The sequence below is a fragment of the Nelumbo nucifera genome, chromosome 1 (genome assembly GCF_055504915.1).
Source record: "Nelumbo nucifera cultivar China Antique chromosome 1, China Antique-T2T, whole genome shotgun sequence".
NCBI lineage: Eukaryota > Viridiplantae > Streptophyta > Magnoliopsida > Proteales > Nelumbonaceae > Nelumbo > Nelumbo nucifera.
This window is the reverse complement of record NC_142649.1, coordinates 156168571-156195811: the sequence shown is the minus strand read 5'-3', so window position 1 is coordinate 156195811 and position 27241 is coordinate 156168571. Positions and strand designations below refer to the sequence as shown.

At 41.4% G+C, this 27241-nt stretch overlaps 1 protein-coding gene across 2 annotated transcripts; it reads left to right on the top strand.

Moving 5' to 3' along the window:
* Nucleotides 1-21513: 21513 nt before the first annotated feature.
* Nucleotides 21514-26951, top strand: LOC104602757 (auxin-responsive protein IAA12-like). 2 transcript variants are annotated; one of them, XM_010266555.2, is made up of 5 exons: nucleotides 21514-22099; nucleotides 23203-23537; nucleotides 23774-23912; nucleotides 26275-26336; nucleotides 26490-26951. In XM_010266555.2, exons 1-5 carry the CDS (start codon nucleotides 21708-21710, stop codon nucleotides 26558-26560), a joined length of 999 nt encoding a protein of 332 aa, XP_010264857.1. In that variant the 5' UTR covers nucleotides 21514-21707; the 3' UTR covers nucleotides 26561-26951. The 2 variants fall into 2 exon arrangements, with proteins under 2 accessions (XP_010264857.1, XP_019054229.1); XM_019198684.2 differs by having other exon boundaries at nucleotides 21564-22099; nucleotides 23200-23537.
* The last annotated feature ends 290 nt before the right edge of the window (nucleotides 26952-27241 follow it).

The window sequence follows — 27241 nt, the reverse complement described above, 5'->3', positions numbered from 1 at the left end:
AACACTGAGCCGGCTAAGAGGCAGTGGAGACGTCGCAGAGCCGGCTAGGAGGCAATGGAAACGTCACCGAGCTGCCACCCACGATCTGCCCGAACTCAAAGGCAAGGAAGAGGTAAGCACGGGCGAGGAAAAAGCTACTCCGCTTCTTTCAGTTCCTTCCCCTCTGTCACCAGAACTCCTTGTTGTCCCCATGCCAAGGGACTTCAAGCTCCCCCCACTGGCTGGATCCTTCGATCCGAACGATCACGTGGACGCCTTTCAATCCCAAATGCTCTTGGCAAGAGCCAGTGAATCCTGCACGTGCATGGCCTTCTCCACCACCTTCAAAGGGGTAGCCCGCACCTAGTACCGAAACCTCGCGCCCGATTCGATAAGAAGTTGGGCGCAGTTCGTGCAAGTCTTTACCTCCCACTTTGTCACCATCAAGAGGTGCCCAAGAACTCAAGAGAGCCTCCTTGGCATAGTCCAGAAGGAAGGGGAGTCCATCCGAAGCTACTTCAAGCGATTCAATGACGCTTGCTTACAAATACCCGACCTGGACCCCACAATTCGGCTCACTGTGGCCAAGCGAGGCATCACCCACAAAGAGTTCAAGTGGCACGTGATTATCAATCACTGAAAACTGTGACCGAGTTCCTCAAGCTCATAGATCGGTTCAAAAGGATGGAGGAAGAGATCCACCAGAAGGGCGAGTAGGTCCTTGAGAAAAGAAAGAGGGAACCAGAGCACCCAGCTCAGGGCGACAGCAAGAAGAAGAAGGACCAAGCTCGGGTGGCAAAGCCAAATCAGCCTTTCCGAGCTCCAGCAACAGAAAGGGACTACACACCCCTCAACGCAAAGCGAGCCGAGATCCTCATGGCGATCAAGGACGCCCCGTATGTGAAGTGGCCACCTCGGCTGAAGGCCGACCCTAATGTTAGAAATAAAAATTTGTACTGCAGTTTTCATAAAGATCATGGTCACAGTACCGAGAATTGTAAAAACCTCCGCGACGAGATAGAGGAACCCATCCGTCGCGGATATCTGAGAAATTTTGTACAAAACAATAATAGTAGTAAAGCAGGTCGGCAGGGGGAGCAGAATAGAGATGCTCTCGAGTCCAGCAGGCAGGCAGAACATCTGCAGAGGCAGCCCCCCAAAGAGAGACTAGTCTGGGGGACCATCCATGTAATTGTCGGAGCATCAATTGTCGCGGGCTGCACTTCAGCCGCAGCTCGGTCATCAGCTCGCGAGGCCGCCAGGGAAGAACAGAATCCCCCGAAGCAGCCAAGGGTGGAGGAACCAATCTTCTACACAGAAGACGACACGTGAGGGGTCCACTATCCCCATGATGACGCACTCGTCATAAAGATAAAAATCAACGACTTTGAAGTCAGGCATGTCCTCGTCGACTCGGGTAGCTCGGTGGATATTCTCTTCAAAGCAGCCTTCGACCAACTTCAGCTCCAAGAAAGCGACCTGAAGCCCGCAAGCACTCCACTGGTGGGATTTAGCGGAGAGGAGGTGAGACCTTTGGGAAGAGTTACTGTACCTGTGGAGGTCGGCACCTGGCCTAGCATGGTGAGGCTCAACCATGATTTCCTGGTGGTCGCGACTCCCTCCCCGTATAATGCAATAGTAGGTCAGCCCATCACCCACACCTTACAAGTAGAAGTCTCTACTTACTATCTGGCAATGAAGTTCCCTACAGACTTCAGGGTCGGAGTGACGCGAGGCGATCAACTTGAGCCCCACAAGTGCTATGTAGCCGCCCGCAAAGGAAAAGCCAAGGTAGTAGACGACCTCGAGCTGGAGCAACCCATGGATCAGTGTGTGGAGCGTGCCACACCCACCGAAGAGACCGTCTCCATCCCGGCTTCGATTCAGGACCCGGCTCGGGCACTTCAGGTCGGCGCTTCTATTGAAGAGTCTCTACGATCTCAACTAGGAAGTTTCTTACTTGAGAATTTGGATATTTTTGCATGGTCCGTGGCAGAAATGCCCGGCATAGACCCTAGCAATATAACTCATAAGCTTAATACTGATCCTGTAGTTAGGCCCGTTAGACAAAAGAAACACAACCTAGCCCCAGAGCGATGGAGGGCAGTCGATGAGAAGGTCAGGAAGCTCCTTGCAACCGATTTTATCAGGGAACTCCATTAACCGAGCTGGGTGGCCAACCCCGTTTTGGTGAAAAAGGCTAACAGTAAATGGCGCATGTGCGTTGACTACACCGACCTGAACCGAGCTTGCCTAAAGGACTGCTTCCTGCTTCCCAAGATCGACCATCTGGTGGACGCGACCTCGGGGCATGAGTTGTTGAGCTTTCTGGATGCCTATTCTGGCTACAACCAGATCAGGATGGACCCAGCTGATGAAGAGAAGATTGCCTTCATAACCAAGCTCGGAATGTACTTTTACAAGGTCATGCCCTTTGGGTTGAAGAATGCTGTGGAAACTTTCCAAAGACTTGTAAATAAACTGTTTGAGCCATTAATTAGGAGGAAAATAGAGTGTTATATACACGACATGATCGTCAAAACCCAATTTTCACATGATTTAATACAAGATTTGCATTCGGTTTTTGAAATTCTGCGTAAGTTTAATATGAACTTGAACCCGAATAAGTGTGTCTTCGGTGTCACCTCGGGTAAATTCCTAGGGTACATTGTCAACCAGTGCGGCATTGAGGCTAACCTGAACAAAATTAAGGCTATCCTAGAAATGAAACCACCCCAGAAATTGAAAGAGGTTCAGAAGTTGAACGGCCGTTTAGCCGCTCTGAGCCGTTTCATGTCCAAGTCGGTAGACCGTTGCCTACCTTTCTTTAAGGCAATAAAAAGCAAAGGCTTCGAAAGAACTGAAGAATGTCAGCTCGCGTTCGACGAGCTCAAAAAGTACCTCGCCACCGTTCCTGTCTTAACCCGACCCGAAGAGGGTAATGTTTTAGAGTTGTACCTCTCGACAAGTGACGAGGTGGTCAACTCAGTACTAATAAGAGAAGTAGATCGGGTCCAACGGCCTGTCTACTTTGTTAGTAAAGTATTGCAGGGAGCAGAGACGAGGTACCCGGAGATAGAAAAGCTAGCCTATGTACTAGTCATTGCAGCTCAAAAGCTCCGTTCGTACTTCCAAGCTCACACCATCGTCGTCCTTACCAACAAACCTCTAAGGCAAGTCTTGCTCAAGCTCGAGGTCTCCGAAAGGTTAACGAAGTGGGCCATTGAGCTCAGTGAGTACGAGCTCCAGTACAAACCGCAAATTGCTATCAAGGCCCAAGCCTTGGCAGATTTTGTCGCAGAATGCACCTTCAGCTCTGAAGTCCCCAGGTTGGTCGAACACGAGGCCCCCAGCTCGTGCGAGCCCGAGGTTCCCAGGCCGGTTGAGCTCGGGCACCGTGAAGTAGCAACCGGCACGGCATCTCTTCTGGTCAGACCAAGCACGAACTGGGATGAGGAGCCCTGGATCCTTCACGTAGATGGCTCGTCAAACCAGCAGGGCAGTGGAGCTGGGATCGTTCTGTACGGGCCAAGCAGTGTAAAACTGGAGTATGCACTGCGCTTCAAGTTCGCGGCATCCAACAACGAAGCAGAGTACGAGGCGTTACTAGCCAGGCTGAATCTAGCAAACGAGGTGAAAGCCAAGAACATTGTCGTCTGAAGTGACTCTCAGCTCGTGGTCAACCAGGTTACGAGTGAGTACGAAGCCCGCAAGCCAACCATGATAGCTTAGCTAAAGTAAGAGGGGCTTTGCTCAACTTCCAGTCACACTTCATCCAGCGGATCCCAAGATCAGAGAACGCTGAGGCCGATGCCCTATCCCGGTTAGCCAGCACTAGCGATAACACCATGAAAACCGTGTATATAGAGAACTTACCTCGGCCTAGCATTCTTAGGGAGGGAGGTGGAGGAGGTCGCTCCTGTCGTTCAAGCAGAGCCGAACTGGAATGGTCCGCTCGCGAGCTTCCTACTACACGGAACCCTCTTTGCAGATCGTAATGCCGCTAAAAGGGTAGAGCGTCAGGCAACCAAATACGTCATGATAGACAAGTGGCTATACCGAAGATCCTATACGCTCCCCTATCTGTGCTGCTTGCAACCCTCTGAGGCCGAGCTGGTCCTCCGCGATACTCATGAGGGTCTGTGCAGCGGACACTTGGGGGGCAGGGCCCTCGCCCAGAAAGCACTGCGACAGGGATATTACTAGCCAACAATGAAGGCAGACGCGATCGAGCTCGTCAAAAAATGCGACAAGTGTCAGAAGCACGCCAACGTCCACCACCGGCCTGCCGTATATCTTAAATACCTCACTAGCCCGTGGCCATTCGCACAGTGGGGGATGGACATACTCGGGCCATTCCCACCAGCAACAAGGCAAAGAAGGCTCCTAGTGGTGGTAGTTGACTATTTCCCCAAGTGGGTCGAGGCTGAACCTCTCACAACAATCACAGCCCGAAATGTGTAGAACTTCATTTGGAAGAGCATAGTGTGTCGTTTCGGACTACCTTGGGTACTGATCTCCGACAATGGTAAGCAGTTTGCGGATATCAAATTCCAGAACTGGTGCCAGGACATGGGAATTCAACAGAACTTCACCTCAGTGGCGCACCCTCAAGCAAACGGACAGGCGGAAGTCACGAACAGAGTTATCCTCCGTGGGCTAAGGGCACGCCTGGACCGAGCTATGGGATTATGGGCAGACGAGCTACCCAGCGTATTATGGGCTTATCGTACCACGGTAAAGACCGCTACAGGAGAGACCCCCTTCAACCTCACCTACCGCACCGAAGCAGTCATTCCAGTCGAGATCGAAGTTCCCTCGCTGAGACTAGAAGTATATGATGACAAGGTAAATGAAGATGAGCCACGTACGAACCTCGACTTACTTTGATGAGGTACGGGACCTTGCATACATCAGGACCGCGGTCTACCAGCAGAGAGTAGCTCGGTACTATAACGCCAGGGTAAAGAAGCAGACTCTCCACGTCGGCGACCTGGTTCTCCGTAAGGTTATGGTGCCTGAGCTCGGTGTAGGTAAGCTTGGTCTGAATACGGAAGGACCTTACCGAGTAAAGCGAGTGTTCGGGGAAGGGACATACAAACTCGAAACCCTAGAAGGGAAACAAGTGCCTCGGGCATGGAATATTGTCAACTTAAGGCAATATGATCTATAAACTATTGAGTAGACCACGAGTCACTCTCAGAGCCTAAGGGCCAAAATGCCGAGCTAACGTAGACCTCGGCGTGATAAGACCCAGTTGCCTCTATGGCATGGGCAAACTACTGAGTAGACCACGAGTCACTCCCAGAGCCTAAGGGCCAAAACGCCGAGTTAATGACGACCTCGACACTATAAGACCCAATCGCCTCTTCGGCATGGGCAGACTCTAGGAGAGGTGTGACTAAGTCACTCCCCCAGCCAAAGGGATAAAATGCCGAACTGACTAAGGCCTCGGCACTACATATGACCTAACCGCCCCATCAGCGTAGGCTTAGTATGCCAAGGATGCAAGTAGCTCGGGTGTGGACCCTATGGTACATAGCCCACCTCGGCATATGACATGTTGGACCCGCTAGGGACAACCATCAATCCAAGTAACCTAGGAGTAGACAAGTGGGGCATATGCCTTACTATGTCGCTCCCCTCGGTGTACGTTATAAAAACCACCCCTAAAAAGTACTGGGAGACAGTTCGGGGTGGCGAAGGAAGAAAAATCCAACTTCGGACACTTAATAGTTTGGATAAAGTAGTCACTGGCAAAAATATAAAGTGCGGAATACTTGGAAAAAAAGCGAAATTCATTGAGAGTTTCGTACAACGAGCTCGGTAAAAAAAATAATAAAAAAAGAAGAAGGAAACTAAAACTGAGCTCGCAAGCTCAAGATACAAGGGCTACACTATTTGGGGGACTCATCTTTACTCGGGACCTCCTTAGGAGCTTCTACCAGGTCAGTGGCATCTGCCTCTTCGTTACCACTTTCCTCCTCAGTATCCGGGTCCTCTGTGGCCTAGCAAGCTATCTCGTCCGTGATCCACGAGGTGGTGATGGCGCTCGTATCGAGCTCGGGGTATGTGTGCCTTATCAACCACCTACTCTGTTTGAAGCCCTTACGATAGGCCTCCGTCAGCACGACATCAAACTTGTCCGATCTGACATAGTTTAAAACGGCCTTAACCTTGGTCTCCTCTATGGCTTGGTTGAAGATCTCGGTTTTCTCCTCAATATCGGCCTTGAGGAACTCCACCTCGTGCTTCAGGACCCCTTGATCCTCCTTAAGGCCTTTCACCTCGAGCTCTAGAGCTCCCTTGCCTGCCTGGAGGGTGTTCACCTCGCTCTTCAGCTCATCCCTTTCGCGTGCCAGCTCCACCTTCTCTGCCATCAGCGCCTCGATGACATTCTTCCAAGCTGAAGCATCGCTCTCCAGCTGATAAAGTTGGTCGAGCTGCCCTTAGATCGGCGTGGACTGTGCAAGCCGAGTCCTCGGCAACTAGAGCTTACTTCAGATACCTCTCGAACTGAAGATTCAAGGCGTGCACAGCGGAGTTCACTTGACCAGAGAGGATTGGTTAGCACCGAAGAGATGTACAAAAGAGAAGAGAGAAAAGGGTCTTTATAACTTAGCACCATTGTGTGAGTGGCAGCCCGAGCTCCGAGCTGAGCAGGAGTGAGGTCGGCCCAAAGGGAGACCTCTTCGGTGTAGATAGCCCCCTTGCTCTTTCGAAGGCTGCATTGAGGAATCAGGATGCTCTGTTCCCTCTCTTGACTCCCCGAGCTGGAAATGGCCGTCTCGGCTGTTCGGATGGGCTCGACGGAAGCTTCAGCCGCTGCATCAACGGCCTCAGTGGCGACCTCAGGTTCCGTCGCTACCTGTGGGGCAGGCTCTGCCGATGTCTCAGGCTCCCGAGGTGGTAGGGTCTCCTCCAAGTCGATGATTGGAGGTACGTCAGGGAGCTCGGGCTCAGAGGTAGGAGCCTACGGAAGCTCGGGTTCGGAAGTGGGGGCCTGCGGAGGCTCGATGCGAGCTCTCTTGGCAGCTCGCTTCTTCTTCTTCCCTTTCATCTAGCGGAAAAGTCTCTCCCCCTTAAGCTTCTCTTCTTCCATGGGCCCTGCAACATAACTCCAAAGTTCCAATCATTTAAACAAGGTACAAGTAAGACAACCTACCCGGGCTCAAGCCGGCCTGTATGAGCTTGCTCTCGGTGATATAATCCTTGTGGTTAAACCCGAGCTTAGCCCATGATTGGAGCATCTGCCTTGTCTTCTTGTCCAGGATAACGCCGGGGTCTTGGATGGCTGCCCTCCAATGAGTGGGAAAAGGCCACCTCGCAGTGTTCCGAACTATGAAGTAGTCCTGCTTCCAAGCCGAGACTTTGCTAGGAAGCTTGTGCAGCAACTTGAAACCCGGGCGAGGGGACAGGTAGTAAGCCTGCCTGTGCTCTAGGAGAACGCTTGAAGCGCTCTTCTTTGTTGAGAGGATTGAGCAGAAAATATCAAGGTTCAAAAGAAGGACATACTCGAAGCACAAGGATATGGTCCCGACCATGTTACGAACGGAGTTTGGGTGAAGTTGGTCTATTGTGACGTTGAAGTGGTTCAGGACCTCTACAATAACAGGGTGGAAAGGAAGACGGAGCCCAGCTATAAGCTGCTCCCGGAAGATCACGATCTCGTCAGGACCGTGCTCCCATGGGAAGTTACCCGCAGGAAGACTGTAGGTATACTCCCTAGGCAAATTGTATTGCCGGATGAGGTATCGGAGCCTCTCCAGGGTCATAATGGAGGGACCGAACCTATCCGGCATCCGACCTTGGTGAGAGGTGGATGCCAGATTACCCGAGGCCTTCCACGCCTCATGAGACTAGACTTCGGTGGGGTCACCCTGAGCCGAGGTACCTACCTCGGGCTCATCCAGTTGACTATCAAAACTAGACAAAGTAAAGGAAAGAAACGAACTGGGAGGAAAGGAAACTGAAAGAAAAGCAAAGGAGACTCACCAAGGAAAGCAACCAAACTAGAAATAATTGACCCGAGCTGAAGACCTTAGACGCGAGCTCAAGACAAGTGTTGAGGACTTATGGCGAGGGAAAATGACCAGGACCCCTGCTATTTATGGCCACTGTACTCGGGCATCAACGGTCAAGATCAAGACGATCTGACGGCTCCCAAGAAAATCAGCTACGTGATTCTCGAGGTGAAATCGGTTTAGTGCATTTTTTGACGTTCGCGGAGTTCATAGATCATGTGACATCCGCATGTAGACTGTACGCGACTCGGATTGCCCTTGAGCGAGCCAAGCAGTGAACTGGTCTGACCCATAAGCCGCCTGACCAGGAGGCCAGAGCTCCGAGCCAAATCCACCCAGCACACCGCAGACTCCCCACACTGGGTCAGAACCCCCAGCACGGGGAGTGGGGGGCAATTGATGGAGGGTGATTTGGCCCGACCTCGTAGCATGGGGACACGTGGGTACAACCTGGCATAAGTGACTGGTCAGCATGGCAGCCTGACCATAACTCGGTGTACTGAACTCGCCAGAGCCCAACAATGTAGCTCGGTGGACGTAACAGCTCACCGAGCAGAAAGATCCAGCAGAAAGGGAGGAGGACTACGAGCTCCTCACGAGACCCGAACTCCCCCTGGTAGGCCCCGAACTCTTCCTTCCTGAAAAGGGAACACCCCGGTCTACGGGAAGTACCCTGAAGTGGGGACACTTCGGGATACTCCCATTTACGCTCCTGCCCATATTTGCCTAAGGCTCGACTCGAGCACTTGCACCTCGACTACCCCGGCACCCCGGTGTAGGGTAGCTCAAACCATGGAAGCTCGGTGCAAAGTAGTTCGGCAACCTACAGAAAAGATCTGCCTGACAATATTTCCTGTTGAATCTGGAGGTTGTGCTCACGTCTCTTGTCAGGCGGCGTTGTGCCTGCCACTTCTCTAGATGTAGCACGCCTGACAGGTCCGTACCCTGCAACGGCTGCCCATATCCGCCACCTCGGCCGTGGCAGTAACGGCTGTGGCAAAGTTGGTTGCACCTGATTTGAGTGATCTTCAATATAAAAAGACCCCAGACCCTCGAGGAGAAAGGTATTGAAGCTAGCGCAATCAACACTCTTAGTTTTCTCTCTGCATTTTCTCAAGTTTTCTCAGAATTCTAACTTAAGCATTGGAGTGTTCCCGCCAGAGAGCCACCCAGGAATTCTTTGCTTTCCTCTTCGTCTCAGGTGCCGTCAATCACAGCTAGGAGCCAGGTTCTAGCCAGCTAGGAGTGCCCAGATCGCGCAGCATCAGATGTGTTCCCGCCGGGTGAGCCCCCCGGGTTCCTTCATCTTCTTCCTCACAGGTATCTCGCGTTTGTCATCAGATAGGAGCGCATCCACTTCCAGCTAGGAGTGACCAGATCGTGCACCATCAGAAATCAATGGTTCGGATCAACCCAATAAACCATAACCTACCTGGTTGTATTATACAGGGTTTAGGTATGCATTTTGAGAAATGATTATATAGTCTGAGTTATGTAAATACATATTCTTATTACTACATTGGCATTGATATCCACTACATTTTATACATATTTCTCATAGTTTACCTGTAATAACTAACTTGATATAAAATACCTAATTTTTTTTATTCTCTTAGGCTGTATTCGGTTTGAATGAAAACCTATATAAGGGAATTTGCACATGTTTCTCTTTTTTCCTACTTTTTCCTTCAAATCAAATACAGACTCAGGAAATTTGCACAATATTATAAGCAGAATAAGAGCAAAAGGGATTTCCTACTCACTTTTCCTGGGGGGCGTTCTTTTTTTGGATTTTGAGAGGGGATCAGGGAAAGTTTAATTTCCTGGGTATCACGTAAGTGATACCCATCTCCTATGTGGGTAAATAACTTTCCCACCTAGGGGAAAGTTGTCAATACTTGAATGGGACAAAATGCCCTTTTTAATAATAGATTTTTATGACTAAAATGATCATTACCTTATTTACATGACAAATAAAAAAACATGGGTAAATGCAGTTACCTGGATACCCAGATAAATCCAGGTAAATAATTTACCGAAAAACAAACAGGGCCTGGAGATGTATGACTGCAATTCATGGCGGGTAGAATGTGGGTAAAAAAAGTGAATAAGAAATCTGGGTTTGAACAAAAGAATTAACAAGTTTATTGTCAAAATACTTATCAAATATAATGGGATTCGGGTTATAATCAAGTCAGACATATGGTCGGTTCTAGGTCTAATACTTAGACTGTTAGACCCAGTTGGATCAAAACTGGGATTAAATGTACCTTAACATTGCCTAGATCCGACACATTGACAACCCTAAATTAAATAAAGTTGGTCCACGCATTAGAAACATATGCTTCCACGATTAAAGCAAACTAGTGCGCCACTAGGTTGGAGAGTAACGGTTTAGTTGCTTCAAGTAACTTACAGCAGGGATGATTATTTCTGCCTGGTCCAGTCCATCCTGATAATTTTTGGGGCCAGACAAGTTTTTCTTCCAAGCCCAGCCCGGTCCTGTTCATTGACAGCCAAATTGATTTTTGTGTAGGCAGAACAGGGCCGGGCTGGGCTTGGACGGGGTCCAACCCAGAACAGCCCGGCCTTATCTGTCTGTCTAATTTGTCTGAATTGATTTTTGTTTGGATGGGATTCAACCCAAAACCGGTTCATTGACAGCCCTATGTGAGATGATCTATATTGTAAATTTAGTATAAAACTTATAATGTTTTATAAATAAGATAATTAGTGAACAAATAATACAGATTAACCAATATTAAAATGAAAAATTATAAAACTATTTGTTATAAAGTTAGCTAATAAAAACAGCGAAAGATGAAACAAACTCATCTATCAATAATTAATAAAAATTAAAGCATTCAAATATCTAACATTGATAAAATTTAATAAAAGTCATTAAGAAATCAGTACAATAATTTTTTTAATAACCTCAAGAATTAATAAAAAAACGTTACAATTGAAATTAAATTTTAAATTTAATAAAATAAATATCATTAAAATTTAAATAAAGGGTTAAGGAAAATAATAAAACCTATTAAAATATGTAAATACTAAATACAAAATTCATATAAAATTAATAACCAAGATGTATTACTCTTTTATGGTAGGCTCGTTTTACATCAAGAACTATTTTAAATTAGTCGATATGTGGTGCAAAACAAACAACGAGAAATAAGCATGGAATATTTACCATGATATATTCAGCCTTTGTCCACAATATGGTGTGGTTGGAAACGTACCACACATCAGTCAAACGAACAATTTTAACAGTGTGGCACATTTCCAACCATGTCCATCCAAACCTCTTTCAAATAAATTACATCAGCGCCCCACAGGCGCCTCACATGCACATCTCTGTGTGCATATCTTTTGTATTTATTATTGGGAGATATTCCTAATACATGATCAAGATGAGCTATGAGGCATTAGTGGATCAATTTGAATTCTCTTTCAAATTGGTTTTTCTACCCACTATTCTCTATCCACGCTTTAACTGCCTTGAATTACAGTGGCACATCCCCATCTTGTATTGTAAGGTGTGCTAATGCAGTGTACTATGGCCTTGAATTACATGCACGTGTTCCCCATCATGAAACACGTGCATGTAACAGATATTGAGATGAAAATCTTCTACAAACTTGCAGTAGCCTTCAATGAAAAAGTTATGTTCCAAGAATGTTGGATTCTCCCTCTCAGATAATTAACCACAAGTTTGGAATCTCGTTTGATGATATTATGTCTTGGAAACACCCTTTCCGTAAAATGGGCCTACAGTGAAGCCATGGTAATGTGCCCAATATCTGTATTCATCTTCCTAAGAACTATCCCCAAATGATTTCTACTTACAATACCATATGGTAATTGATCATCACTCCTAGAGGCAACAGAATTAATCTTAATTTCACCTCTTGGAGCGGCGGGGGGAGGCCTCTAGTTAATCCAAGAACCAAGATACTATTCGATAATTAGTTTCATTATTCTCAATTCATATGGTATTATATGAACCTCTCCGTACTCCCTTATGCAATACTTAGCTTTTTCATTCTTTTTTATTTCTAAGACTTGATTTCACAATTCTAGCATGAAGATATTTTCATTTGTTACTACTTACTAGTAAATCACTACAATTCATATACATCCAAGTCTTTTTAGTGGTGTTGTCTAAGCCGAGATGAACGAGTAGCAGATGAAGATGATGATGAGCTAGATGAGCAAATGCATTTTGATGACTTGCATGCATATTATATTAGAGGTTCTTAGGTGGTTCATTGGAGAGAAGCACTTTGACGCTCAAATCAGTAAACAAGTGTGATGGTCAACTAGGTCGAGCAAGTGAGAATAGGCTCGTGGATGGAATATGTGTTAGTCTTCGAAGTGGCCAACGATTGAGTCGTTAGGGGAGTGATTGGCAGATGTGCAGTGTTCAAGGGCCATTGGCGCCAATCTTCATAAAGGCCAAGTTGCATTGGTGTTCACCACGTGTCCTTATATCGTCCCACATGTGCAGTGTTCGCCAGCGTTGGGTTGTGGGTCAAATAGAAGCGTGCCACATTGACATTGTCTTGTTCGTCTGAGGCTTATCATTCCTTACCACATATTAATCCACATGGCAGTCAACCTAGACCCAATTTTCAGCCTCATCACTAAACAATTTTGCATTTTAAGAAACTACTAATACTAAGCAAGATCTGTATTCATTTATTTTGTTGTGGGTACAAATTTAGAGAGGAGCTGATTGTTAAGAATAAGATCTATATCTATATCTATACCATATATAAAAGTATGAATGTAGTGTGAAACTTTTTTTGGATTAAAGTTACCTTTTATTTCTTTGTTTTAGAAAAGTGTATAGAAGTCATTTTAATGCTATCTTTTATGGCTATTAAAATGCTCGTATTTAAGTATTTAGTCCATCTCTAATTGTAAGGGTTGAAAATGTAACTTTAATTATTACTTTTCACCTTATTTAATCCTCTCTTATTAAGTCTTATACTTAAGGTATTGAATCCCATTTTCTCTTATTAAATCATACATTTGAGTTATCTTTATTAATAAATGCTACTAATTAGATCTATGTCAATATTTTTAACAATATAAACCCATATATTTTAAAATTGACTAAAAAAGAAAAAGATTCTTTATCCAAATGGTAACTAAGCAATTCAACCATCCAAATCAAATTGATTAACCTATGAAGTCATAGTTAGGTAATAAAATGTTTAAAATAGAAACTAATACAAAAAAAATTACAAAAATATAGAAAAAATTAGACACATTTATGATATTTTTATTAATTAAATTAAAAAAAATAAACGTAATAAACAATAATTGTTTTTATTGATAATGAAAATGAAATACATAATTTAGAACTGACCAAAAATGAAATATAAAAATTAATAATAAATAATTCAACTTTTGGGTTAAATGTGTTAACCTTTAATGTTATAAATAAAAAATAAAAAATAATAAAATATAAAAATATAAAATACATAAATTTTATAAAAAACATTTAGGTACATGTATAATATTATATATTTATCATATTAAACAAAAAGCAAGTGTGACATATCAACATTTTTGCACACAAAAAATACAAAAAAAATGTAGAAAAAATTGAACATGTCTATAATTTTATATTTACACTATTGTTAAAAATACAAATATGATTGGAACTTTCTTTTGACTAAAATACTCATTTTTTAATTTAGTCTCTATTTAATTGTAAGGTTTAATTTGTAAATTGAACTACTAGTTTTTACCATATTCAATTTTCTCTATTTAAATATTATAAGTTTTTTATATATAAACAAAAAAAAAGATACACTAAAAAGATAAGGGAGAATGACAGTTCAGCCCAGGGTCAGAATTTTTAGGCCCAAAGTACAGTGGGGGTGGGTGTCAGCTCGGAGTTGATGCCAATTCACGGGCGGGCATTGGTGTGTAGAATGGGGTTTTTTGACAATTTGAATGTTTATAACTCTACAGTGAAAATCAGAAATCTGCAATGGGTTTGTCCGTACTCCAAAAAGATAAAACATTACAAAAAGAAAAGTAAAGATATATTTATCAATAATACTTGAAACTTTACAATTCGATCTAATTATCACATATTTAGATGAATATTTATATAATCAAATTTGGATTTTACAATCTTCATACAATTAATAATAAAAAACTAAAAACTAAAAATAGATAAAATTTAAAAAAAATTAAAAACATTATTAATATCATTATCATCATCTAAACTTCTGCATGCAAATCACACACACTTATTAAAAAAAAACTTAACATCCCTAAATTTAATTATACAATATAACTATTCTCTCCATCATTAATAAACGGAAATGGAGAGCATAGAAGAACAAACAAAACATCAATGAATATACGTGGAAAGCATTCTTACAGCATTAGGACAGATGGAGGAACAAGCATTAATCACCAAATTTATGGCAGGAGACCCGAACTATTGTGGATAATGAAATTCCACCACCTTACTCAACGTGGATTTGGGCCATTTGGCATCTACCGTCCCAGGGAGCAAACGTTCTTTCAACTTCTTGTTTGACAAATACCACCGAGGGCCCACCAAACGTGCAAAATCAATCCAACCAGTGATTGATTGATTGAACTTCATTCGTTGTAAGTTGTAACTGTCCAACGTACGTGTACACCTATGCTATCACCTACAATCCTACTGCCTATATATATAGACATAGAGTACATTAGTAGTTTAGTACATCCAGACCTGGTTTTTCCAATTCAGGACTCTCGACCGTAGATTCTACGCAAAAATTGTGAACATGACCACATCACATCATCTCCACAGTGACTAAAGTAGCTACCTAGTGGCATCCATTAGATTGGAATCTTGTGTTCATTGTGGTGAGGTAGATGATGACGGATGACATGACTTAACATATGACGTCTGTGATCGTATCAAGATGATGGATTCTAATCTGGCGGTTGTTGATGTTCCATCACCGAAAATGGGTGATGGTCCGATGCACAGAATGGGGTATTCAAGCATCCTAAGGAGTAAGGAGGCGTGGAAACATGTAATCATTCCAACGTATCTACTGCTTCAGAGACCTAATTATGAGGAATATCCACTTGAGCGGGCCCCACTCAAGGGGGAGCGGTGGCGCTGTCCCCATGGCGCAGAACAGCGCCGTACGCCATTCAGAGAGGGAGAGACTGAGCCATCACGGACTCCAAAGCGCGGTCTTAACTCCGGACTCCAAACGCTCCCTCAAATTAAAACCTCTCCGTCTCTGGCTCTCTCCTTTTATGAATCTTTTTTTTTTCCCTCTCAACCGCCGAGCTGTCTCGGGCCAAACCACCGTGAACGGTGGTCCCCACCCTTTGCTTTTGCCCGCATCTGCCGCGTAGCCGGTCGGCCTACTTGGCCCCCCAGCCCCATTGTGTCGAGCCACGTGACTTTGGGTTCCACCTTGTCGGCCTGTCGCGCCTATGTTGGACAGTTAGGTGGGTCCCGGGAGAAAAAAAGGAAAAAATTAAAAAGGCCAGAATCTCAAATCACGGTAATTTCAAATTCCCGCGATATTGTTATGGCAAATGCTACTTTTGTGAATTGTGATCAACAAGTCTGTTAGGTATTAATTACCGGGTTGGGGGTTATGCTCAAAGGCAGCTTCTAGATGATCATGACACATAATGGGTTATTTAGATAATTGGATATTCTAATTAAAAAGTCTGAATTACTTCCGCGATTAAGGAATAAGTTATTCAGTTCTTGGTATTTTAAAATCCTCGTAGGCCACAGTTAATTTGTCAGGGTGAAATTGGATTTGAATTCCATGTCAGCCTGGATTCCTTGGAAAAGTGAAATGACTAGATTCCAATTCACTTGAGTTTTATATTTGATTTTACTGATGTAACATTTACTTTTGTTCTGAAAAGTAAAATAATATATATTGACAAACACTAAATTTACTGTACCAAGTTGGGAGAATAGACCCAAAATGATGGAATCAAGATATTCATTGAATCAACAACAAGAACTCTGCTGCTAAATCCAAACACAATCTTAGAATACAACCCTAGACAACCTCTGGTCTGGTATATAGAATGGGGACCCTTCAATTAACACTAGCTGTTGAGCTTTCAATCCTTTAATTTATAAATTCTTGAGCAAAAAGCACTATTCTCAACTAGGGGTGTCAATTGGACTGGATTTGGTCCAATCCAGTCCAGTCCAATGCGAGCCCATTACAAATGGACCTGGTTCAATCCAGTCCAATGAATATTTTGTTTCCACTTTGGACCTCTCCAAAGACTGTTCAATTTGTTCAAATTTCAGTTAATTTAGATTGGTTTCAACTAAAACCTGGTCCATTGACAACTATATTTTTATCTTCCACCAATGGACCAGATGTTGGCTCAATCCAATATAAATTCATTATGGACAGACTGGGTTCAATCCAATATGTCATATTGGTCTATCCAGTCTGTCCAAATTCAATATGTCTTATTGGTCCATCCCAACCCAAAGCCAGTCCCTTAACACCCTTATTCTCAACATGTAGAGCCTTCTTGGCTGACAATTAGGCTACTATGTGGAAAGTTCTCGGTTCACCAAGATGCTTGGTAATTTGTCCATTAAATCCATCCTTGGTAACAAATATTACAACTTTATAATCTGATCTAGATCAGGTCTCATCCTCAATTATTTATGTGAATTAAGATGATAATTTGAATTTAGAGTTGTGTTGTTGGTTTGGTTGCCAACCTGTCAACTTCCATACATGTTGGCCAGTTAATTATAGAAGTTTCTATTTCTATAGTACTATAATAATCGGGTCTACCAGTTAGTAGAGGTCAGTTGGGACTGAGTATAGAGTAGAATGCAAACAAAAGCTTTGGACGGTTGCATGTTGGGAATATTTCTTATACATATATGTTAAATTCATGGGAAGATGTTTCCAATGTACGATTAGATTCCTATACTTGCAGAGTGTGTGCAAAGTTTTTGCATGTAGAAAATTCCATCATTTCACATATTATAGAGCTTGCGGTTCCATCAGTTCTACAGGAAAAAAAATGGGCTGTCTAGCTTGTGATGTCCACAAGTTAGTTCAATATGAACTTCATGCAATGGTAATAGTGTTGGAAGTGTGGCTATATGGACTAATGTGTCACATGGGGAGCAAATGGGATTTCCTACCCACACTTTATTCGCCTTGAATTGCAGCCATACATTGCCATCTTGTATTGTGAGATATGTACTACGGGTGGGGTGTGGGTAGAGAAAGTGAGTAGGAAATATGGGTTCCATAGGGAGCGCCTTCGAACGGCCTGACCCCATGTCTCTGCTTTGGGAGGAGTTATGTCCGATGACTATTTCAATTACCAGATCATCGAGATGATTACTCGGCGTCCCTCTAAACTGTGGGCTCTTTGTGGTAAGATTAATGGACCTCACTTGCACCCTAACATGGGACCCTGCCATTTCTTGGCCAAATTGACCAGGCTTACATGTCTCATTTCTTCTTCAATTGATTTTAATTTTTAAGCTCCAGCTGGTTTTAGGGTGGCATTTTCCAACTAGGACCCCAAAACGGGACCAACTAGGTCCATTGCCAGGACGAAAACAGTTAAGGGTGTAATGCTCGTCTCAAGAAGCAATTGCTTAGTGGTACGATTTGATATCTTTTAGGTTCTCAACTTTCTAAGACAGGGTTTTCTGGTTTTTTCCTCCATTAAAAGCAGACAAGCCACAAAACAAAAGCAAAGCAAAGCAAAGATTAAAATATATTTTATTATATGGAAAGACACGACCTTTATACTTTAAGTAACATTTCCATTAAAGTTAGAGACACTTAAATCACTCAAAGATTCGATGCTTCACAAGCACCTATTTTTTTATTAAAATTATTCTACCTTTTTTTTTGTATATATGATTTGATTAAACAGCACATGAGACATGACAATCCAGTTTTGGCACATAGAAATCATGTAAATTGACATTTTTATGCATCCCTTTTACAAATTTTGGTAAGAAAATTTCTTCATTTTTCTGTTTCTCTTATTTTCTATCAAACCAAACATAACCTTAGAGCGTAATCTGTGATGGAGTTTTATTATGAATTAATTTCTCCTTATTATACTTTTCCATGGTTTGGCAGGCCTACCAAAAATAATACAAGTATTTTTCAACCCTCAGCTTCCTTGGATGCTACCTCAAGTAGGTTGCTTTTTCTTTGATTTATTGGGTTTTGTCTCCATTTTTCCCAAGCAATACGAAATGCACTTTCTGGACCACTTTGGTTTAGCTCAACTAGATAGGAGGTCCATTCTTCTCTTTAGGGATATTTTAATTTGGTTCACTATTAATTACTAAAATGTTTGGAGAAGGTTTAACAACTTAGACTGTGTTAACACTGATCAAGCATTAGGTTATTAGGAGTTGGCATGATTAGAAATTGTAAGACCAAAGCAATTTCAGTTCTTGGCAGCCAAAACCCTTTTCTAAGATTGATTTAGGGATACTCCCCTCAACAATTGAGGCCATGTTTCCTGTCCTATTTTCTCATAATTTCCATCATAATTTCATTTGTATTGCTTTTCTGCAGTACAGCCTTGTAGTTTGCACAATAAATTATCATTGCATTGGAGGAATATTACTGGCTGACAGAATCCCTTGATATGGGGATTTAGCTCTAGCTCTTTTAACATATAGAGATAAATCCAAGATCAAATAAACTATGAACAACATATTGCTTTGTGGGTCATTCTCAACTATTCTTCCTACCCCCCATAAACTTATCAGATCAGATATTGATTCTGCAACTTAACATCAAAATATCTGCTCCATTATCTGATGTACAGATAAAGTTGTCACTAAGCAAATTTATTAAATGTAATAAAGTATTGACAACAAAAAAAAGTTGATGGCCTAAATAGCAGTTAGATAGCAAGTTGAATCAGAAACACAACAACCAAGAAGGAAGACATGGAATTAATGGCCCATGCTGAATTGCTAATTAAGGGAGCTATGGTCCTTTTTATGTTTTGATAGATGTCAAGCAGGAAAAAAAAGCAACAGTTGAATGACCCATAAATTTACCTTAGTTCAATGGTCGATGCTGATGTTGAGCAAGTGAATCTCATGTTTCCCTTTGTTTGATGGATTAAAAAAAGGCAACAATGCTGATCAGGACTGGGGTCTGTGTCAGTATTCAATTCTGATGTATCTATTAGTCTTATCAAACATCAGTTTTTTTATTTATTTATTATTTTTTTTCTTGTAGTTTGGGAGGGATTTCAATAATACATTCTTGATAAATGAATGAATGAACTGCTGAAATGCAGATTATAGAATATTATATATGATATGAACAATCCTTTTGGAACATTATGACTGTAGTTCATCTTTCTTGGGAAGGTGTGTTTAGTGGCATAGGAGTCTCACATGAATTGACATTCAGATAGCTTAGCTAGCTTGTGATGGTCAGATTGCACCTCCTTGGATTCATCTATATCAACTTTTTCTCAAATCAGTCTTAATCCCTACTATTGGGACTATTGGGTTTGATCCAACATTCATCTATATCAAATGATTCCAATAGTCCAGTGATTAGATATACCTAATATGAAGACTATTTCTACTGATTGGATGTCTGAATCACCCAAGTGGGCTAGTGTTTGGTATAGATTAAGGATTGCAAATTATAAGAATGTAAATCACTTAGTGTTGATTTTCTTCTTACAATTCCACACAAGCTATTATTGGTAGGTAGCCTGCATCCATTTTTGGCCTGCATCTATTCATCTAGTTGGTTCCATAGTGAATTGCTTTCTTAATTTGCTTTCCTTGTTTGCAGTGCAATTTTGTTTGTATTAGTACAAATGCATTGGAGACTGGGAATGCAAATGAGAACAGTGCATATGAAATATATTCTAATTGATCTGGTAGACTGTAATTAATTACTACACTTACTTGCATAGGGCTTTCTATGTAGAACAATTAGTTTCATTTCATGCTTGATACATATGTACTATGTTGAGTTTTGATCCTTTTAAGATCTTACAGTCACAATTAGTGGGTCTGGTAAGGAAAATGAAAAACAAATAAAAAGAAAAAAGTATAATCCCTAGTGTTGCAATTTTCCTTAAAGAATTCTTCCACTTAGTTACTACTCTCCTAGTATGAGCCCTCACTCTTTAGTACTCTTTATCTTTCATAAGAAGTTCAACCGAATCTTCATGGTTAGTGCTCCTTATTCTATATTTTTTTTCCTTTGAAAGACTGAAACAAGAGTGTGTCACAAAGTGGAGAAATAGGCTGAAGAGGATGAACATCAAGGCCTTGTCTATTTTCTGTGAATTTTCATTTGCACTATGCAAATTAAAACATGGGAATGCAAATGAGTCTAGTGCAATTTTGACTTGCTTTTGCTTTAAGTTTTACTTTGGTTTGTTTTATAGTTAGTGTAAATGAAGTAACATAAAACCTAGAAGGAAGCAAAACGAATCTTGAAACAAAAGTGAACCAAAAATTGCACTCTTCCCATTTGCATTCCCAACCATTTGTAGTAGGGCAAACAAAATTGCATTGGAAACAAACAAATTAGGGTTGGTTGATTTATTTTCTCTTCTAGTTAATCACATAAAAAGCACACAACCTTGAAAATGCGTTCTATTATTTAAGAAAAAAAGGATTTGAACTGGTTTTGATTCGGATTGGGCATTTTACCATTATTCATTACAAAATTTACATTGATGCAAATAAATGGGTTCAACGTAAATTCTAATTTACATTTGCTTTAGGTAATTAGGTTTGGCTTTGTCTTGTTTACATATGAGAAGTAGAATAGGAAGTAAACTATGTGGTCACTAACTCCCTATTTTACATTTTCTTTCAAAATAAATGAGAATGGAGGCATGAAAAAGATTATTTATTTGGGAGGAGCAAGGTCCTAAGCAAATGAGGTGGTCGCCACTTTTATATGAGAGAGAGTAAAGGTAGAAGAAATTTTTCATCAATCTTTTAGAAGCAATATTTGAACTGAAAATGGGATAAAATATGCAAATTTTACACAGAAGAGTGAAAATCAAAGAATGCAAAACTGAACCGAGTAGAAAATTTGTATCCAGTTTAGATTTGCACCGCAAACAAACATTGCGTCAAGGGTTGACGGCGTCGGGTCAAGTCTTAATTTTGTAATTCTTTGCTCAATGATTATCATTATCAGTAATCACTTTAAATTTACCTAAGCTTGATAGTTAATTAACCACCGAGAAAATCAGATATCGAAAAGGCAAAAAGAATGGAGAAATTGGAGAGAGAGAGAGAGAGACGACGGGTAGACACTAACCAAACGGTCGAGAAGCTGATAGTAATGTACCCCAACACCGGACACATGGGACCCACCATCATCACTACCTCCACCACACAACCTACCTTTCCTAATGCTTGCTGTCCAATACAGACCCCTCCCCCGCCCCCCTAATACATTCTTTCCGCCTTCTCTTCTCTTTCCCTGTCTCCTCCCTCTTCCATTTTCGCCTCTCTTTAAGCCTTAACCCCCCCCTTAAACCTCTCAAATCTCTCTCTCTCTCTCTCTCTCTCTCTCGGAAGACTTGCATAAACATTTTTTTCTCTCTTGACATCTTCCTCTTCTTTCTCAGTATCTCGGTTAGCATCTAAGTGCTGTTTTGTTATCAGAGAAAGTTTTAATGGATGGTGCTATGGGTCTGTTAGGTGGTGGTGGTGGAGGAGGTTCGTCGGGCGGCTCGACGGATGGGTCGATGTCGACGGTGTCGAAGGCGGAGGTGGTGGAGCAGGACTATGTGGGGTTGATGTCTGAGGTGTCTTCTTACCCAGCTGAGGCTGAGCTTGAGTTGGGTCTTGGGTTGAGCCTTGGTGGTGCAATGAAAGCTAAGCCTTGTGCCTGGAGGGAGTATGGTAGGATCTTGACTGCTAAGGATTTCCCTTCTGTGGTTTCTCGTGGTTCTTCTGCTTCTTCCTCTTCTTCTTCTGGTAGAGGTACTTCTACGACTGCTATTACTGGAACCAAGAGAACTGCTGATACTGTTGCTCAGGATGTTGGGCATGCTAATGGTGCTAGGTAAGACATGAACATATAGAAATTTAGGCCTTTGATTTTCCCCATGTTAATGTATTCTTAGTTTTCTATGTTTTGGATTTCTGGCTATGGTATCTCATGATTTGACCCTGTTTCTCTGATGTGTTTAATGCTTTATATTATCAGTTGTAAATGGATTGGTGATTTGGTTTCATGATGTGAACGGGATTCTATTTCTTCATTTTGTGTATTTTCTACCTTGTCTTTCCTTGGCAGGCTATTCGTTTTCCTTGTTTTTGATTTTTTCCTCCCTTTTCCCTGTGAAGTTCTATTTCTTTTATTGAGGTTAATAGATTTTGATCAGAGATCGTGGTATTGTTTAATGAGTTTTCTTTATGTTTCCTTGATTTTCTATTAGTAGTTATCAACGGATTGGTGATTTAATTTCATTGTATGAATGGAATTTTACTTCCTCATTTTGGGTTTTCTCTACTTTTTTCTTTTTCTTCGGCAGGGTAAGGTGTTTGTTTTCTTATTCTTTTCTTCCTTGTTTTAGTTTGTTTTTATTCCCTTTTTCCGTGAGGTTTTATTATCTTTTATCGAGGTTAGTGGATTTTGATCAGAGATTGCAGTCATTTTACATGATTTTCCTTGATGGGGTTCTCGAGTTCTGATAGTTAGTTATGAATCGATATTAGTTATTTGGTTTGATGATTTGAGTGGGGTTTATTTCCTCATTTTGGGTGCTGTTTAGCTTCTCCCCTCTCCCAGTAATGGCTGGTGTGGTTATTCCCTTTATTTTCATCTTTTTTTATTATTCATTCTTTTGTATATATATTATTTATTCTCTTTTCCCAGGCGAAAATTGGTGAACCTTAATTGGGTTGAAATGATTATGATAGATTAAGGTAGATAAGTTTCTGCTTCCTTGTTTTGCACTCACTCCTTCATTCTTTCTAAGTTTGTGCCTAGGATACTATTATTTTTGCTGTTTATTTAGTACCATTTCAATCCTTGATTTGCGTTGTCATATCTTGTTCTCGAATTTTATGCTTTTAGTGAGGATTGGTGTTTGACTATCTACAATTTTTGGTTGGTCTTAGTTTTCATCTATGTAATTTTTTTTTTTTTCCTTTTGGAAGCAGTCAGGTTGTTGGGTGGCCACCCATAAGGGCTTATAGGATCAACAGCTTGGCTAGCCAGGTGAAGGCATCCACCGCTGAAGAAGATGATCATTCCATATTTGGGAATGATAAAAACAAGAATTCTGCCAAAAAGGATACTAACAACAGTAACAACAAGAACAATAGCAACATTCAGGAGAAAGGGTGTCGGAGGAGTTCCCTATTTGTGAAGGTGAATATGGATGGAGTACCAATTGGGAGAAAGGTGGATCTGAATGCTCATTCCTGCTATGAGTCACTTGCACAAACATTGGAGGATATGTTCCATAGACCCACCACAACTGTTAATGCTAATCGTGAGTTCTCATGCATTTCTTCTTTGTTCTTTGATTATAGAAATGACTGGTGGACCAAGGATTTAATTCTTTTGGGCACTATCAGCACATGAATTATCTTGCTCAGTCACCTGATTTCTTTTATTTATATTTATGCATCTTGATGCGGATTGTGTGATTTACTGACTGGTCATCAGTTGGTGTTCTGATGCTGCTTTATTCATATATGGCTATTGTAATGTGTTTTGTATAATTAGGTTCAAGTGGAGAAAAGGAACACAACTTGATGGTAGAAGCAGCAAAATCCTCCAGACTGTTGGATGGTTCATCTGAGTTTGTGCTGACTTATGAAGACAAGGAAGGAGATTGGATGCTTGTCGGAGATGTTCCTTGGGGGTATGTGTCCCTTTCATTCAGTTCATGACAAACACTCTGTACAGTAGACACCACATGACATTTGTCTATAGCGGTTTAGGACATTATGTGCCTTGCACTGATAGTGGTGTATTTAGGGGTAATCATGGGCTCGGACTGCTTGTCCAGGCTTAGGCATTTACATCTATTATAAGGGTCATAGCCCATGGAATGGCATAACAATATTTATACACCACATGACATTTGTCTATAGCGGTTTAGGACATTATGTGCCTTGCACTGATAGTGGTGTATTTAGGGGTAATCATGGGCTCGGGCTGCTTGTCCAGGCTTAGGCATTTACATCTATTATAAGGGTCATAGCCCATGGAATGGCATAACAGTATTCATGTAGCTGACCCCGCATAGTTGAGATAAGGCTCGGATGATGGTGATGATGTTTGCTTAATGTAGTACAAAATATTACATTTAATATTATAATGCATATTATATGTATCATGTTACAATATTTATACATATAATTTTTTGGAATAAGGTAAGGTAATTTATTCAACACAGAAAATGAGAAATAATACAACAAAACCCAGACCAATAAGATGTAATATAATATATAATACGTGCACATTTATAATTCGGGCAGTCTTAAAGTGTCAGACCCAGGCGTGAACTGCAAGTTGGGCCTGGGCCTGGGCACAAAACCTAGGCCCAAGTTGGGCCTGGGCACAAAACCTAGGCCCAAGCCTGGAAATTTGCAGGCCAGGTTAGAAATGATCATCCCTAGTTTGGATTAGGGTGGATACAGAATGGGGAATAAATTAGTAGCCCAATTCTGAACAGTTCCTATATCCTGCTGCTGGGTTCAAAAAATGTTGTTCAGAGTCCAGATACTTGTGGAATTGTATGCACTAATCTGCGGTTTCTGGATGCATTTTGATTGTCTTCACCTGCAAATTTCAGCCTAATCCAAATACAGTCTTATGGTTTTTAGTATGGTGGTACTGTTAGATTTTATTTTATAGACTACAACATTTTTGTTTATTTTGCATATTTAATACCTGTCACGCCCCATTGTCCACAATACCTTAAGATCTGCCTTTATCTTGCTTATCTTCAAAAAAATCCGGCTTTGTTTTCACATAACATCCTTTCAGTTTATCAATAAAATTTAGAAATATCCACCTTTAAACAATAAGATAAACACAAAGGGATCCTTATAAATAAATAATTGCTTGGGGGGATTCAAAAAGAATGCAAATGATGTAGCATGATGTATGAAAATTATGATAGCATGGAGAAAATAATGCCATACATTGTCCTCAGGCCCCTGTTGCTGACTGTAGATAAATAATTACAGGCATTCATATGTATATGGTTACAAAGTCAAGTTAATTTTTTTTTTTATTTCATTGGATGGGTGAAGAAATTCTTTTTAGAAGATAAAAATCAAGGAGAAAGAGTACATAAAGGGGATGAGACCATAAAAACTTAAATGGTCAAGAACCGAAGTTCCGTTATTGCCACCTAAACTTTAGGAGAAATACGACAAGAAATCCCATAACCTGAAACCTGGTCGTTTTGACTCCCAATGTATTTTCATTGCTTAGGCTTGTATGGTCCTCCATATGAGGACCTCCATTCCTTCTGGCTTCTGCCCACTCTCTCACTTGGTTCTCAAAGCAGAGGAGGAAGGGTGGGCAGAAGGTACCACATGCCCTCTGTCCCGCACATCTATCCAGAAGCAAGTGTAGTTCACCACTTCTATTGAATGTTCCCATCTCTTGGCAAAGGTCATGTGAATGTGCAGTTATGCTTATTGTTAATTCCTATCTCCAAGTTATCAGCTAGCAAATTGGTTAACCTTTATATGGTATTCACTCTAGTAGCCAATGCTTTAATCTTTCTGATGTGATGTTGAAGCAGCCAAGCTACATTCTTGTCCACCCAGTGAACCACCTGAACCTCCCCTCTACCTCCACCTTAGAGCCAAGAGAATGCATCATTATCAGGCCTTATATAAGGACAGAATCTCCTCTGATAGAATGCCCTCTAGTGGGACTTAAGTTAACCATAATGTCTCCTTCATGGTCTCTAAACAACCCTCCAACTGAATGCCCTGGATTACCTGGATAATATGGCCAAAGTTAACCTTATTTACTCCTAGGGAAGTGGTTAACCACTATTTTGGAATCCAGGGGACTCATCTATATACATAAAACCCCCATCATATAGGGAATCCAATTAGTAAATTTTAGAATCATAGTAAGGTGAAAAAATAGAAGGGTAGATGATATATATCACCAATTTCAAGTTTTACTTTTCTATTGACACGGTTAACTAATACTCCATTATTGCCATGTATATGACTGTTATGTTTTGTGTCCAGGATGTTTCTAAACACTGTGAAGAGGCTTAGAATCATGAGGACCTCCGAGGCCAATGGACTTGGTGTGTAGATATCATATCAACCTTGAGTGCACATTTTATTGTTAAGATTTACTTTTTTTCTTTTTTTCTGAAGATAGGAGTTACGAGTTAGCTTCTTTTTCTTTGTTTTTTTTTTTTTTTTTTGAAAATAAGAGTTGTCTGTTGCTTTTGCAGCTCCAAGGTTTCAAGAAAGGGATCAGAGACAAACCCCAGCTCCAAGGCTTCGAGGCTCCAAGCCCATCTAGCACTGTCATTTCAATTATCTTGGTAAACCCCAGTAACATGGAGAAAAACCCACAATTAAAAGTAAAAATCAATAAGGAAAAAATAGCCCAGTAAAGATCAGTCAGCTGCCATCACTTGCTTGCCTCGTCTCTTTTTACCCGTTCTCTGTGAATTATAGCTTTTTTTTTTATTTTTTTTATTTTTTTTGTTGTAAGGCATATTTGTCTTAGGTTTCGCATTTCTTATGTGTAGTGTCTTTGTTATACATACACACTTGGCTGAATGCTGCTTTCTCATACTGTAAATATGGGACTGCTTGATTTCAAGGTTTTGAATTTAGTTCAACCCGAGTGTATTCGGCATTAACTTGTTATGAAAAAAGTTTGCATAGCTTCTAATGCTTGGGATTTCCATTGTCTTGTGTGTTTTTATGTTATATTACATGGTTCTGACTGAAGAAAGATGAGCTACCCACTACTATCAGTCACCATTCTTTATTTGCATTTTCTTGTTGGTCCAAGGAAATAGATATGGCTAATTGTAGGAAAGAAAGCACAGACGCCATATCAGAGTGAGGAAACTAGTGTGAACTGAAATAGATGATACAACAGTGGGAGTTTAGTCGTTTTGTTTGGGTTTTGTAGTATATATATAACCACTTTTGATGGTTTAAAGAGACTCCCAAGGGTCCTGTGAAACCA

Coding starts and splice junctions, on each gene's coding strand:
- LOC104602757 (XM_019198684.2), top strand. CDS start 21,708: ATGGATGGTGCTATGGGTCTGTTAGGTGGTGGTGGTGGAGGAGGTTCG. Junction 22,100..23,199: donor GGGCATGCTAATGGTGCTAG/GTAAGACATGAA, acceptor TCCTTTTGGAAG/CAGTCAGGTTGTTGGGTGGC. Junction 26,337..26,489: donor CTCCGAGGCCAATGGACTTG/GTGTGTAGATAT, acceptor TTGCTTTTGCAG/CTCCAAGGTTTCAAGAAAGG.